General features: G+C 43.3%; 1 protein-coding gene across 7 annotated transcripts in view; it reads left to right on the forward strand.

Moving 5' to 3' along the window:
• Positions 1–15228, forward strand: part of TNKS (tankyrase) — a 221797-nt gene extending 206569 nt beyond the window's left edge. For all 7 annotated transcript variants that reach the window (XM_056803482.1, XM_056803484.1, XM_016422786.2 and 4 more), the window contains 3 exons: positions 3966–4152; positions 6098–6254; positions 9520–15228. In XM_056803482.1, the coding sequence (XP_056659460.1) occupies positions 3966–4152; positions 6098–6254; positions 9520–9606 (431 nt within the window). In that variant the 3' untranslated portion in view covers positions 9607–15228. The remainder of the gene's footprint in view (positions 1–3965; positions 4153–6097; positions 6255–9519) is intronic.
• The last annotated feature ends 84 nt before the right edge of the window (positions 15229–15312 follow it).

The raw sequence follows: 15312 nt of genomic DNA on the forward strand, positions 1-15312 counted from the left end.
AATTCCTGTTACAAACATGTATTGTCAAGCAAAACAAATTTCCATTTTGGCTATGTCCAGATACAAATATATACACGTATATACTCACGTAGCCATAAACATACACATATGTATTAGAGAGAAAGATGTGGGTGGGTGGGTGGATGGATGGATGGCACTCAGGAGTGCCATCAGGAGATGGGTAACTTGTTTCCTCATGAATCATTTGGAATAATGATTGGTCACTACACTGAAAAGTCTCTAAGTCTTTCAAAGTTTTTTGATTTCATAGTATTGTGATGTTGTTCAGTCATTTCAGTTGTGTCTAACTCTCTGTGACCTGTTTGGAGTTTTCTCAGCAGAAATACTGGAATGGTTTGCCATTTCCTTCTCTAGCTCATTTTATAGATGAGGAAACTGAAGCAAACAGGGTTAAGTGACTTGCCTAGAATCACTCAGTTAATAAGTGTGAGGCCAAATTTGAACTCGGGTTTTTGTGACTACCAGCACTCCATCCACTGTGCCACCTAGTTGTATGAAAGATTCTCCGAGTTCTGTCCTGTTCACTTTACTCTACAAGAGTTTTATAGCCTTCCCAGGTTGCTCTGAAACTGCCTCCTCTTATTTTTTAATAGCACAAGTGTTCTATCACATATACATAGATGTGTTTGTATACACACACACACACACACATAAACACAGAGCACTGTAAATTGTTCAGCCTTTCTCAAACAGATGGACACACCTTCATTTTCTAATGCTTTGCCCCTGCAAAAAGAGCTGTTGATTTTATACATAGTGTTTCACTTAGTATTAATCCCTCCTTTAATCTATCTTCCCTCTGATTCCCCTTCTCCTTTCTCCCTTTTCTCTCCTATTTCTCTGAGAAAAATGTATTTCTATAAATAGATCTTTGTGCATTCTTCTCTCCTTGCACCAGTTTACGTGAGAGTAAGGTTCTCCCATCCCTTCCATTTTGTACACATTCTATTTGCACTCTTCTATTAATGTGACAATTTTGTTACCTCCCTCCCCCTCCTCTCCTTCCTGTTTATTCCTCTTTCCCTCCCTTTCCATTATTCTTTTAATATGATCAAGACAACAGAACCATTCCCAGACCTTCTGTCTCATTATATTCCCTCTGTGACTCTTGTTGATGATAGAGTTTAGATACCCATATCAGAAAGTAAGCAATTTATCCTTGTTTAATCTCTTATAATTATTCATTCATTTTCTCTTGACTGCTATGTTTATATCACAGTTTCTTTGCAACTCTGGTCTTTTCGCCAGAATGCTTAAAAGTTTTCTTATTTGACTGAACATTTATGTTTTTCCCCTATAGGATTATGTTCAGGTTTACCGGTTAAGTTATTCATAGTTATAATCCTAGATCTTTCATCTTCTGGAATATTGAATTCTAAGCTCTCCATTCTTTAAAAAGTGTGGTTTGCTACTAAGTCTTATGTGACTATGTACTTCAGTACTTGAATTCTTTCTTTCTAGATACTAGCAGGTTTTTTCCTTTGGCCTGGAAGCTATAAATTTGACTTATATTCCTGAGGGCTTTCATTTTAGGATTTTTGCCAACAGGCAATCAGTGAATTCTTTCTATTTCTGCTTTTGCCCCTCTGGTTCTAAAGTACCTAAGCAATTTTCTTTGATCAATTCTTGAAATATGATGTGTCTTAACTATTTTGAGGACATGACTTTCAAGTCAGTATTAGATTATAAACTTAAAGTCAGAGAGACTGTCTTTTGCATCCTTTAATATCCCTAACACAGTATGTTCCTGGCACATAGTAGGTACTTAATAAACACTGATTGATTGGTTGATTTTTTAAAATTGTTTTTATTCAGTTTGTTTTCATATCAGTTACTTTTGCTAACCATACCTTCTCTAATATTTTTCTCAATGTTTTGACTTTGCTTTAATTTTTGTCTCATGAAGCTTTTGTTTGGTCTGTTCTAATTTTCTGGGAATTTGTTTGAGCTCAGTTTTATGTCTTATGTCATACTATTTAATCCTTTTCCAATTCTTTCTTCTTCCATAACTCTCATTTCTTTAGCATTTTTCCCTCTAATGCTCTCATTTCATTATACAAACATTTTTATCTCTTTAAAAAAATTTTTTTTGCTTCATCGTTTCTAGGAATTCTAGTTGAAGTTGTGCCCAAGCTGTGTTTTCTTTTGAGTCTCCTTATAGATATTTTGAAGTCATTCTTTTCCTCTGGGCTTGAGTGCTACCATAATAGCTTGTTATGGTGGGGTCTTTTTGTTTTGTTTTTGGGTGCTCATTCTAACAACCTATTTCCTGACTAGACTTATGTCAGAACCAGGATCTGCACACTTTTGACGAGGAATGTCTGAGCTAGTCTTGCTTGCTAGTTAGGGTATTAAATGTTTTATTATTCCAGGATTTTAGGGACAACTCAGACTGGGGACCCATAAGCTTTCAGTGCTTCCAAAATTATGTGATCCAAGACAAAGTCTAATCACTATCCTATTGGTCTTTGCTCAGCAAGTTCCCAAGCTCAGTTTGAGTCTCAGCAATAGGCTTGTTGATTTGCCCTATTTGGAGTTCCAATAGACAGCCGCTGGACTTGGTGATTATTAGCCAGAGTGACAGAACTGTAGGTTCCCATTTGTCTAGAGTTAACAAACTGGGCTAGCAGTTGGAATTGAGTCTGTCCTGTTTCTGGAGTCACACAGCTGCTGCTTGCTTTGGGCTTGCTTTTAGCTTAAGATGCAGCTTAGGCCCCAAAACCATTCCTCACCGTGGAATGCCACTCAGCATAGGTTCCCTTCTTGGTCCACTTCAGATTCGTGATCTGGAACTTCATAACAAAAAACAGAGCTGCCAGTTAGATTTGACAGCATCTGTTCTATATAAGTTTAGATCCCTCTGTTGTAGATATGAGCCCTCCTGCTCTGATTTATAGCCTGTCCCTATATAAGAATACTGTGCATGGTATGCTTCTGGCTAGGCCTTGTCCTGTCTGTTGTCTTTAGCTATCCTGGACTGGGAAAATGTCTCTGTGATTTTTTTTTCCTTGGATTTCCCAATCAGGATTTGGTCTGGTGTATTTTCTACATCTTTGGGGAATGTTTTGTTGGGGGAGCTCTCTGTTTCTTGCTATTCTGCCATCTTGGCTCTGTCTCCTCTAGGAATCCCTCCTAGAGTTGGAACCTCATTGACATCCTTCATGAGAGTGACAAATACTTTTCCCAGAATCAGGTCTCCCTCTTGTATGTGTGATTTAATATTACTAGTTGAGCAAAATTTTGTCAGTGGTTATGTCTTTCAAGGAATCTATGTTTCCGAGAGGCTAAGGAAGGAGCTGATAGGTATTTCATCCTTTCCCCAAAGGAAACAGCCATGAATGGTACACTTGATCATGTCACATTGTGTGATCTGGGGGAATCCACTCAAAAAGATCACTAGGAAAACAATTAGCTCTAATGTTCCAGTTTTCACTGGTGCTCCTGAGAGAAGGTCTGCAAAGCACTGGACAGATCCCCAAGAGCAAACCAATTCATACTGTTATCTGCATTAGGAAGGTGGGAGGCATGTTGAGAGGCAGCAAAAAGTTTACAATTATGATTCTGGATTAAGAAATGAAAGAGGCTGGTTTGACTGGCAATTTTATAAATTGAGCTATAGAAAAAGAAAAATCACTCTGAGGAAATTACTTTTTAGTTGCACTGATCTGTACTTGACTTCAAGCAGGATTGACAATAAAACCATTGGTATTTTGGGAAGAAGCACTCTTAACATCTCTAAGAGATGGATTTTAAGATTTGCAAAATCTATAAACAACCTTCTTTGTTGGGCCCCAAAATGTCCACAATTGTAATCTCTAGTGATAGAACATTTTATCAGATAAAGAGCCTGTAACGCACCCGTGGTAGCTCACTCAGGCATGTAACTTTCAGACATAAGCAGTCAAGGCTTCTAAAAGCTGCTTTTGTGTCTCTCTTTCTCCTAGGCTCTCCTTTCATTAATGCCATTATTCACAAAGGATTCGATGAGAGACATGCATATATAGGGGGCATGTTTGGGGCCGGGATTTATTTTGCAGAGAATTCTTCTAAAAGTAACCAGTATGTTTATGGAATTGGAGGCGGTACTGGCTGCCCTACACACAAAGATAGGTCCTGTTACATCTGTCATAGGTAAGTGTCTGGTTTTATTGCTTCCTAACAATAAATGATTTTCTGAAAGGGTCTGTAGCCACTCAGGCAGATATTAATTAAAAAAGGAAAGTTGGGGAAGACTTCTTCCAAGAAAATGTATCATGCCATGGGGGTAGGAGCACAAGACTTAGAATCAGCAGAGACCTAGCATTCTGGAATTTCAGTTTCCTCATCTGTACAATGATGATAATTCCTGTAATACCTGCCTTATAGGGCAGTCTCTAAAATCATCCCACCAGCCAACATTTATTAAGTACTCACAGTGTACCAGACGTGCTAAAAACTGAGGGTACAAAGAAAGGCAGAAAAGAGTTCTTCCTCTCAAGGAACTTGAAGTTTAATGGAGGAGATAGCACACAGGCAGCTTTATGCAAACAAGAGACAGGAATGATTAGAGATTATGAAGAGAAGGAAGGCATTGCCATTGAAGGGCTCAGAAGGACTTCTTTGAGGCTTGAAGGAGGCCAGAGAAGCCAGGAGGGGATAGGTTAGGAGGGAGGTGGTTCTTGGCATAGAGGATGACCAGAGAAAATGCCTTAGAGCTGAGGGATGGAGAGTCTTGTGAAAGGGACAGCCAGGAAGCAACATAAGTTTTATGAAGATTGAAAAGGTAGGAGGGAGCAAGTGAGGTTATGGAGGGCTTTTGCATCCTAGAGGTGAGAGGGAACCACTACAGAGTTGCTGCCTGACTAGGGTTAGAGCAAAGTGCTCTGCCAGCCTTAGAATACCATGTCATTCTCACCGTTTAGGGTTCTTGAGATGGAAGGGGTGAGGGGGTGGGGGTGGGCGCCAGCAATAGCAAGGAGACTAAGGCCTTGAGGTGGCAGGATCATCCAGAAAGTTAAAGGTGGAGCAGCTGGGCCCAAGCTTTGGGATTCCTGCCAGAGGACCAAGAGAAGAGTGAGCAATGGAGCAGCCAAGTTTCACTCATGTCCCATTCAAGTTCATCCTGAGTTCAGGAAGCTGGAGCCACTGCCATGGGCCCCCAGCTTGATCTGATGGTGGTGGATGTTCAGTTTCATAGTCTCTGTCCTCCACTCCCTCCCCCACCCAATGAGAAGACAAGAAATACAATAACAGTATAGGTTCTAAAATGTACCCATCCATCCCCTTCTTACTTTGCCTGCTGCTGATAGAAGCAAACCCACCTAGATAAAGATCTGAATGTGTTACACTTTAAATGGTACCCAATGTGGCATTTTTTGTGAGGGCACTGTTTCTTGCTGGTTTCATTCCCAAGTTGATTCTAGAACATGGTCTCCCCAGATACATCTTTTTCCATTGGCCCAAACCTGTAACCAAGGCCTCTTCTGGGGAGCCCAGATGCCAATCAGTGCTGATGGTTATTGGGCTTGCCAAGGCTTTAGTATCTTACTTAACTCTGTTCTAGTCTTACTCACCCATGATGGTGTTCATAACATCCATCCTTAGGACTTTCTGGGATTTAAAGAACCCTGCCTTTCACAGGAGCCTGGACAGATAAAAAAGAATTCAGCCCTTGAACGGAGTGTTGTGCCGAGCTTCAGGGTAACAAAGGAGAAAGGCACAAGAGCTGCTTCCCTCAGGGACTTGGCTTAGAGAAGATTTCAACTGCCCATCAGCTGGAGAGGCTTCATAGTCTATTCCAGGGGTGCAGTGGCAAAGTAGATGACAATACAGCTCAGCTTTCTTCTTGCCAAGAAGGGAAAGGAATGAGCCTTTATTGAGTGCCTGCTGTGTGCTAGACACTACAAATTAAAGACTTTAACAAATATGATCTCATTGGATCCTCACAACAGTCCTGTGAGGTCGGTGTGTTATCTGTCCCCGAGGACTACACAGCTAGAAAGTGTCTGGTATCAGATTGGAACTAAATCAGCCTGACTCTTAAGCCCATTGTGCTATCATCTACCTCCATGATAAAACCCTCTTCTTTTTTCTGCAGGCAAATGCTTTTTTGTCGAGTGACCCTTGGAAAGTCCTTTCTCCAGTTCAGCACCATGAAAATGGCCCATGCCCCACCCGGCCATCACTCTGTTATTGGCAGACCTAGCGTGAATGGCCTTGCGTATGCTGAATATGTGATCTACAGGGGGGAACAGGTACAATGGGATCAGGTAGACCCAAGCAGGTGGCCTGTCCTTCCCGTAAGATTAGGGAGAGGGTCTCACCCAAGGATGTTACTGGTTGGGGAACTCTGTGACATTTTTATAACCCTGTATGTTTAATTTTGTGTACTTGGAAGCATTCTCCTTGGGTTTCTCCAGACTCCTTAACCAGAGAGGTCTAAGACACAGTAAAAGGTTGGCTCTGGAGAAATGGTATCTAGCCCAGGATCATAGGGACAAGACTGGAACCAGGGTTTCATGGACCCAAGGTCTTTGCCCAGCACCTCAGGCTACCTCTCACCCAGTTGGGCAAAGCCATGGTGATAAATGCTGAAGGACACTCAGAGGTCACTGGAATTTGGGGGTGTTGGGCACCAGCCCCAGGAAAGACCAACTGAGCTGTGCCTGAGCCAAGAAACAGAGGCTTCTGCTCTCATGGGAGACTGGAGCAAGGCTGTGAGGAGGTCAGCAGGAGCCAAAAGAAGCTTCCTACCACCTGGAATGGGCAGGGGCTAAGATCTGCTGAACAGCCATTCCTCTAGCTCTGTGGGAAAGTGAAATGAGGCTGACTGCATGCAGTAAATATCTCAAAGAAGAATGAGAAGCTTCTGATACCAACGCTAGAGATTCTATATCTGCAGAATTCACAAAAATCATGTTGGAGTCTTGAGCTTAATAAAGAGGAGCCTAAAGTACAAGTGGAAGGTCTGCACCAGGCTCTTCAGCAAATCATAAGAGTCTGCTGGGTCAGGCACCTAAGTGCCTCCGTGGATAGAAAGTAAGACCTAGAGACGGGAGGTCCTAGGTTCAAATGTGGCCTCAGATCCTACCTAGCTGTGTGACCCTGGGCAAGTCACTTGACCCCCATTGCCTAGCCCTTACTACTCTTCTGTCTTAGAATCAGAAACTAATATCGATGCAAGTATCCAGCTATCAATAGTAACTAGTATCAATATTGGTGTCAATTCTAAGGCAGAAGGTAAGTTTTGTTGTTTTGTTTTTAAAAGGGTCTGCTTAGGCCAAACTGAGGAATTGAGCTTGACTGCAACAGGAGGAGATTCTAGGGAGCTCCAAGAAGAGTTGCCTGATGGCAAGAAGTTAACAGTGAAGTGAGTTACCAAAGAGTATTGTGGAATTTCCTATGATGGAAGTTTTCCAAAAATAGGTTCTGTTTTTATCTATCTCAGAATGCATTGAGTGAATGCCTGCCAGACTCAGCTTTCCACTTGTGTGAACTGTATAGCTCATGCTGGTTTTAGAAGATGCACTTATTCAACAAAGTTTTCTGAAATATGGTTATCTGTGGTAGGCACTGTGAGAGAAACAAAAAGAAAAATGACAAAGACCCTGCCCTCATGGAGCTTATTGCCACCTAAGAAAGTGTGCCCACCCATCAGCATGTGAAAAATGCCAAGAAGGTGACGCTGCTTAAGGAAAGACTGCTTCCAGAGGGGAATTTGGCTAAACTATAAGAATGAAGCTGCATTTAAACTACACTTGAAAGATGGGCAGCATGTCACATGGAAAAGTGTGTGAACAGAAGCGTGAGGGTCACATGGTCTGGTATCCAGAGAGAATCACTATCTGTTGGAAGAACAAAAGCTGTAACAATGAGATTTTCAAGCCTGAGTACCTGCTTGAGGTCCAGGTCTAGGTCAGAGGGTACAGCTTATGCCATCAGTAGAAAGAGGGAAGTGGAGAGAGAAAGCAAATTTTTTAGCATCTTAGGTTGAGTATGCCAGTCTGTGTAGAGAAAATAGGGCCTACAGGCTATTCTCAGACTTGGGAGGATGAAACAATAAAGAAAACAACCACATAGGACAAGAAAAAGCTCACAGAGAGATAGGGGTCAAAGCAGAACAGTATACTGTTGGGGAAGCCAAAGAAGGAAGATGAGGACAGGATGAAAAATCAGTTGAAATGGTCATGGGTCCTGGGGAAAGCAGGATTTTCCATACCAGATTCCATTGGAGGTGGAGTGGGTGATTGGTAAAGTGGATAGAGATGATTCTTTCTGTGGGTTCTAAAATTAATAATAACTAAAACAAAAGAACTACCTGACTTCAACCTAGTCGCAGGTCCAAGAGAGGAAGAGGGAGGAGTTACAGCCACTTATATACAATCATGCAAAATGTGGGGACTCAGGAAAAGGAATTTTGGGAAATACTAAGGGACTTCTGGGGGATATAAGTCCAAAGGTTCAAAATCTCCATTTATACACTTCTCAGGATGTCACCATACTCTGACCCACTAGTGCCTACAAGGGCTTTTTTTTATCCCAAGGAGGTCATAGAAAGAGGACAAAGACTCATGGATACACATAATTATGGCACTCCTTTTAGCGGTGACAAAGAATTGAAAACCGAGGGGGTACCCATCAATTAGGAGAATGGCTGAACAAATTGTGGTATATGAATGTGATGGAATACCTTCCTTCTTATAAGAGACAAAGAAGGGGATGGTTTCAGACAAACCTGGGAAGACTTATATGAACTGATACAGAGGGAAGTGAGCAGAACCAGGAAAACAGCATACATAGTAATGGCCCCATTGTATCTGTGATCACCTGAGAAAGGCTCAGCTACTCTGATCAAGACAGTGATCCACTGCAGTTCCAAAGGAACCTGATGAAAATTGCTGCCCACCTCCAGAGAGAACTGATGTGCTCTGAGTGCTAACTGAAGCATTTTTTTTTCTTTCCTCATTTTTTGGGCTAACAAGGGAATTTGTTTTGTGTGACTATACATATTTGGAATAGATTTTGTTTTCTTTGCCTTCTTTTTGGGTGGGAGAGGGAGAGAATTTGGAACTAAACAGGAAAGACTTAGAACAGAACTATATGAGAAGCTAAAACTTAAGCTGTCTCTCTTCCTGCAGAAGAGACCCCAAATGCCCAGGATGTAAAGCAAACAGCCATCCTTAGGTTGTTATTTCAAAGGAAACATCGCACCTTCCTCCAAACCTATCCACTCTCTCCATTTCTTTTATAAATGTCTAGTCTCAAGCTCTGGCTTCAGGATAATGGGAGAGTACATCCTAACAAAAAGGGCTGAAGAGGAATTAATTACAATGGTCAAAATAGAAATCCTGTCTTAACTTCATGCTTAGCTAAGAATGCCCTCTCTATCCTGCTTTGTCCAAATGTGTCTGTGAGACACACCCTCAGAAAACTCTAGAGGGGACACAAGAAGGCCTCCTGAGAGTACCATATTTATTAAAGTGCCAACCACAACCTTGATGTATCTGTGCTTCTTTTTAGGCATACCCGGAATATCTCATCACATACCAGATCATGAAGCCTGATGCCCCTGCCCAGACAGCAACAACAGCGGAACAGAAGACCTAGGACAACCTGGACTGAAGCCAGATGGGACTTAAACCTAGGACTGGATTACATGTGATTGTTTCCCAAATCCAAGACACCCTATAAAAAAAACTGACAGCCTAGAAACCAGCCGTTTGTCTTTTCTAAAGCATTGCCCTAGCGATGTCTGGTCAGTGTAACTTGGGTCCCAGCTCTGCTGCTCCTGTTCCCTTTGGGGAAACGTTGACCAGGGCAGCCTTTTCCTCTGGCTCAGGCAGGTTCACCCTCCCTGCACATAACCAGGTCAATAGAGAATAATATTGCTTGGGTTTAGACTGGGGGACCCTACAAACGGTGGTGTTCTCAGTGTCGAAACATCAGATGCACCTGTTTGGGCTGTTTCATTTGCCTGCAAACTACATGAAGCCCATGCCCATGAACCACACATTTTTAGAGATGCATAATCAGCTATTTATTGGGGGGAGGGTGGGACGGGGGTGGAACAATATTTGAAAATGAGCCAGGACCTTCTTGAGAATATTTTGCACAGTCCAGCCAACTAAAATCCTCAGCAATGCAAGGCAAACTTGTAGTCTCACCGAGAAGGGTTTGGGTCCAATTCTTCTTTGGTTTTTGTTTTTATGTTAGCGCTTGGCTTAGAATGCTTTGCTATAAAGGAAAAAAATGAGTATTTCCTTTTCAATCTGGCTTCTTTTCCAAGGAAAGGACACCAAAATACCCAAGGTTTCATAAGCCTCGGTTTACAACCTTCTGATGGCTGGGGTGGGAGAAGAGCAGATGACTGCCCCCGATGGTCAGAGTGCCAGCATGTCTCCACTGAGTTTCACCCAAGGAGTTGGCTCTTGTCCTTAGACTGAAATGCACTAGAGGTGACAAGGTCTGAGATGTGCCAGGGTTTTGAGGGGCAGAGGCCTCCTTGCCGAAACTAGGTTCACACAAGTGGTCGACAAAGTAGCTAAGTCATCTGCATTAGCGGGGAAGAGAGAAGAGGGGGTCCTTAAATTTGTACCAAGGATGAACCCTTCTTAGCTGAGGGACAGAGAAGAAACAGATGAGGCAAATGGAAGAAAAGCCTTTTAGCCAGAGAAGGTCATTTTTAGGTGGACCAAAGTGAATGTAGGCAGGGTAGGCTTCCCTCCCCATTTTTTGCCCTAAAGTTTGAGGCTTATATGAATTCATTTGTTCAGTTGGCTTAGATAAAATGCCTCTCACAAGGGATGGGGCTTAAACAAGTGTGGATCCCCCAATCCTTCCAGATGGGTCTCAAGAGGTGCACTCAGTGAAGATGTTACTGGTATAAGATGCTGTTGGCTTGGCTTAGCTTTTCATTTCATGGGTTTGGGGTCTTGAGATGAGGAGGTAGAGACCCTCCACTTTCTGAAGGTCTCTCCTCACTCTAGATTTAGTTGGTCCTTGTCTTATGTTTGCCCATGAAAGTTTTTTAAGACTGAGATCTGATTGCCCTGATAATTATCTAAACCTGTAGCCTCTCTCAAGCCTGTCCTAAAGTTTGGAAACAATATGCCAGGGTTTCTTCATCAGATTCTTTTCTCTTGATTTGAGTCCATTCACTGCCAGCTAGCCTGGACATCCTGTCCTAGCTGGGCATTTGGAATCTCAATGTGTGTGATCAGGAAGGAGCGTTGGGGCACTGAAGAGTGATTTCATCTTGGCGAGTGAGTTCTTGGGTCTTGGCTAATCTGGGGCTATAGCTTGGAAGTTCCACTAGCAAAATTTTTATTGATATGAATATTCAAATGAAAAGGGAATTCTGCCATGCATAGTAGTTTTCCTTTCCTGTGAGAAGTACCCATCATCTGCCCTTGCTGTGTAGGTCTAGTTCTCCATGGTAAACCTAGCTGTGGTTTACCTAAGTCAGTGAAGCCACAAGGGTCATCAGCATGGTGTCAGTATGGAAGAACTCCAGAAGAAAGCCAACCCCAAGTCTCTTACTGTTTGGTGTTTCCCCTGCACTAGCTGGATTCTTGGGGGTGCTAGGTTCAGACTAGCTCTTTAAAAGAAGGAAGTATGGCCAGCCTTAGGTTCCTGAAGTGGTAAGAAGAGTGAAGGCATATGCAAGGAAGACCTTCAGGCCCTTGGACTGGCTCTTGTCTGGTGATGGTTGGAGTTCACAGTTGGTCCTGCAGAAAGGATAGGCAAGAAAGGATTTTGGGGTTGATGGGGTAAATTGATCCTGCAGAAAGGATAGGCAAGAAAGGATTTTGGGGTTGATGGGGTAAACTAGAATCCAGTGTGAGGGCAGGCTGGCCAAAGCCTCTGGAGCCCTGGGATTTTTCTGCAGTAGACTACCCTTGGATTTCTATCTCAAACCATGGTCACTAGCACAAGTCTAATGCATTTGGAATGTCCATTTACCACGGAGAGAAAGGCCTTTGAAAGTATTACAAGTAGCATGATACGGTTCAGTCAAGTGAATGTCCCTTCCTTTCTTTGAAGAAAAAGTAGCCATCTGGAGGTCACGACACTGCAATGATCTTTCTAAAATTTGCATCAACCTTTCTTCAGAACCACGTAGATTGACAAAAAATGCAAAGATGTCATGCTGACCAAAGCCTGACCCAAGTGGAGCTGAGAGACGTGGCTTTCCTAGCACAGACACTTCTCCTTTGCTCAAGAGTCCTCCACCCTTTCCCACTTTCCTTTGGCCCTATTCACCTTCTCAGTGGCCTTCCCAAGCCCAGTGAAAGGATATTACTCTAATGCTACACTGTTGGCATCTTATAGTCAAAATTGGGTGCCTGCCATTTTGACCCTGCCCAGGAACTCAATGGTAACTTAACCAAAAGAGCAGTATGCCATAGTGAGCCAGCTACAGCTCTTCTCATTCCCGTATCTTCAGCCTCTCCAGCAGGCTAAATAGAATAACCATTCTAAGGAGTTTTCTTGGATCAGTGAGGCCTTGTGTAGGAATCACAAATAGTATTGGCAGTTCTGACCCCAGGGTAGATATCAGGAAAATCCCCCTCTCGACATGGCTTTCTGCATGGAAACCTAGAAAAAAGTGCCTTTCTAAAGGAGAAAAAAACACAAATGGAAATGAGGGTCCTATCACTATAGAAAAGCATGTTTAGGATGGGAAGGAAGTGAAGTGCTAGCCTTTTCTTAACATTGTCTTCTACGTTTCATCTCCAACTCCTATAAAGACTGGACACATTATGTGAAATCTCCTTGGTCCCAGGCATGAGAATTCCTTTGAAAGCAGGACTAATCTGTTCTAAGCATTTGTCTCTAGTCTGGCCAGACCCCAGGCCCCTCCAGCTGTTTGCAGTGCTTAGCTATCTGCTTTGCTCTTTCAGGCTAATGAGACTCTAAAAAAAAGTTTTTGGCCTTCTGGGTCAACTCCCTTGATCAACATAACATTGGATTTCACCTCACACTGGTCTAAGGAAAGGGATGGTGAGGCACTTTTGGTTAGGTATTTTCATTTTCGAATGAACTTCTCTAAGTGCTATCAACTGAAGATTCGTGAAGTTTCTTGCTCAATTGTGAAAGATGTAGAAAGCTCTAATTATAACAAGAATTTCGTCACTGCACCATTGAGAGGACAAGTCCATCCGTGAGATTATTCCCTCTTCTGGTACACATTAACTTGTGACCCTAATTTATCTCACTCTGTGCCAATTCTTCTCCATCCTTTTCCTTAAGTTGTTCTTAAGAGAATCCACTCCGTAGGCTGAAAGCCTCCCTTTCAGCTTTTTGATCTTACGAAACAAGTTCCCTCCCTTTTATACCCAACTGCCTCCCCGTGCCTATTTCCTTTCATTTGAGAAACTAGGTTGTGAGAAAAGGAATAGGTTCAGTGAAAATTGGGAGGGATCGTGTGCTTTGTGCTCACTCCAAAGGAGGGAAATGGAAGCCTTGCATAATGGATAGATCAAAGCGTGGTCATGGAAAAGAGGAAACATTTCTTCTGAGCAGTCCTTGGAGGTAGAATTGATAGATGGATATTCCCAGGAGGTTGTTTTCAGCCCAGTAGAGGGAAGCATTTCCCAACCTCCAAGCTATGTAGTGGGTTGGCTGTAAGGGAGTGTTGTTTTCTGCCACATTGAGGGATAATTTAGGGCTCTTGTGGAAAGGAGCTAGCTGTCAGGGAACTGGACTAGATGCACTCTAGTCCTGTCTAAATGGAATTTTCTGATTCTAAACCCAGTGAGAAGATTTTTCATAGATATAATCAGTTAGACATTTTGTGGGAATGTGTCTATACACCCCATGCTCTCCAGCCCAAAGTCTCCCAGGCACCAGATTTAAGGGTTTGAGAAAATGCTAGGAAAATGACAAAAACGACCTTTTTTGTGTTTCTAGGGCCAGTGTGGTTATATGGCAGCCCATTGGAAAGGATTTGGTACATTAGGGTCTTTTGACCTTTTTCTGCCATTCCCAGAACATGCTTTGTTGGGCTCCAAATTACTATTTTAGGGGGCCATCTCCCTAAGACCAAGGATGGTATCAGGGCTCCTTTCCTGATTAAAGAGCTCTTATAGAGAAAGGGAAATAAGACCAAGGGCAAGAGTCCATCCGTGTCCCCCAAGAAATTTTAGAATAAGATCTAAGGCACATGCCCATTGCTTAGGGTCAATTGGCAGGAAAGACTCAGCTTCCCTCCTGCCTCCTGTGTTTGAGGCTGGGGCTCTGTAAGCTGACTTGAATATGTTGGCGCTCTGCTACATGACTGGGCCCAGGGTTTCATCAATGCGGTTCTATATAAGTGACAGGCCCCGACCCACTTCGCTCCCCCTCCCCCAAGGCCCAGGTCTTAGGCTCTCGGGGCAGCCCTGCCGCTGTCCATCTGTGGTCTCAAAGCTTGCCCCCTTTCTCACCTTCCCCTACCTTGTCCTCTGTCGTGTCTTTCACACCATTTCTCACTCACAAGTTGTCCTTGGTAAAATGTTGCAGCCTGCTTGCCATACATCGCAGCACTGGATTTCTAGTCATTTTGATTCTTCCAAAACCATGGTGGTGTACGATTCACAGCCATAAGACAGCTCGGCGAGACTCCTGAAGTCCAAAGATGGGTGTTGGCAGCCGCCATAGTTGGGTTTCCAGAAAGTGCCGCGCAATTTCCTAAATGCATTAATCTGTGAAATGATCTGTCCCTTTCAGCTCTTCTCGTGACTGCGTATTGCTTGCCTTGGACCCCACTGTTTGCGCCTCATTCTTTTTGGTGGCAATATTTGTACTCGTTTACCTTTTAGCGAAAATGTCCTATTAAGGAAGGTGGTGTATGTTATTAGATGACACCTTGGCCTGACTGGGCTTCCCGCTTTGGCAGCCGTGGCGGAAGTATTGATTTGAGTTGTATTCTCCCGTGTGGTGTGGTGTGCCCCGGCTCATGGCCTGGGAGCTCGTTGTTGTCTCTGTATTCCGTCTGTGCGTGACCCCTATATGGTTTTGACTTGTTGGCCGATGTCCGCTGATGCCGTGGAAGAGTACTTGGAGCTGCTGCCATGACCACCTTTCTTGCCCTTCTTTCCCAGCCCCTCCCCTCTTGCTAAGAGGATATCTCCCAAGGTAACCTTTCAGACATGGTTGTGTTAACTTGAACTTGTAACTGCTTTGGCTCTGTGTCTAACCTGCAGTACTTGTTATCATTTAATAACCAATAAAGACCTTTTTAAAGCAGATCCAGTGTGTGTGCACTAAGTGACGGGTAGAGGCACCACACCAGTCCCAAGGGGCTCCCTCCCAGTTTTCACCGAACCTGGC

Source organism: Monodelphis domestica, chromosome 6 (assembly GCF_027887165.1).
Source record: "Monodelphis domestica isolate mMonDom1 chromosome 6, mMonDom1.pri, whole genome shotgun sequence".
NCBI lineage: Eukaryota > Metazoa > Chordata > Mammalia > Didelphimorphia > Didelphidae > Monodelphis > Monodelphis domestica.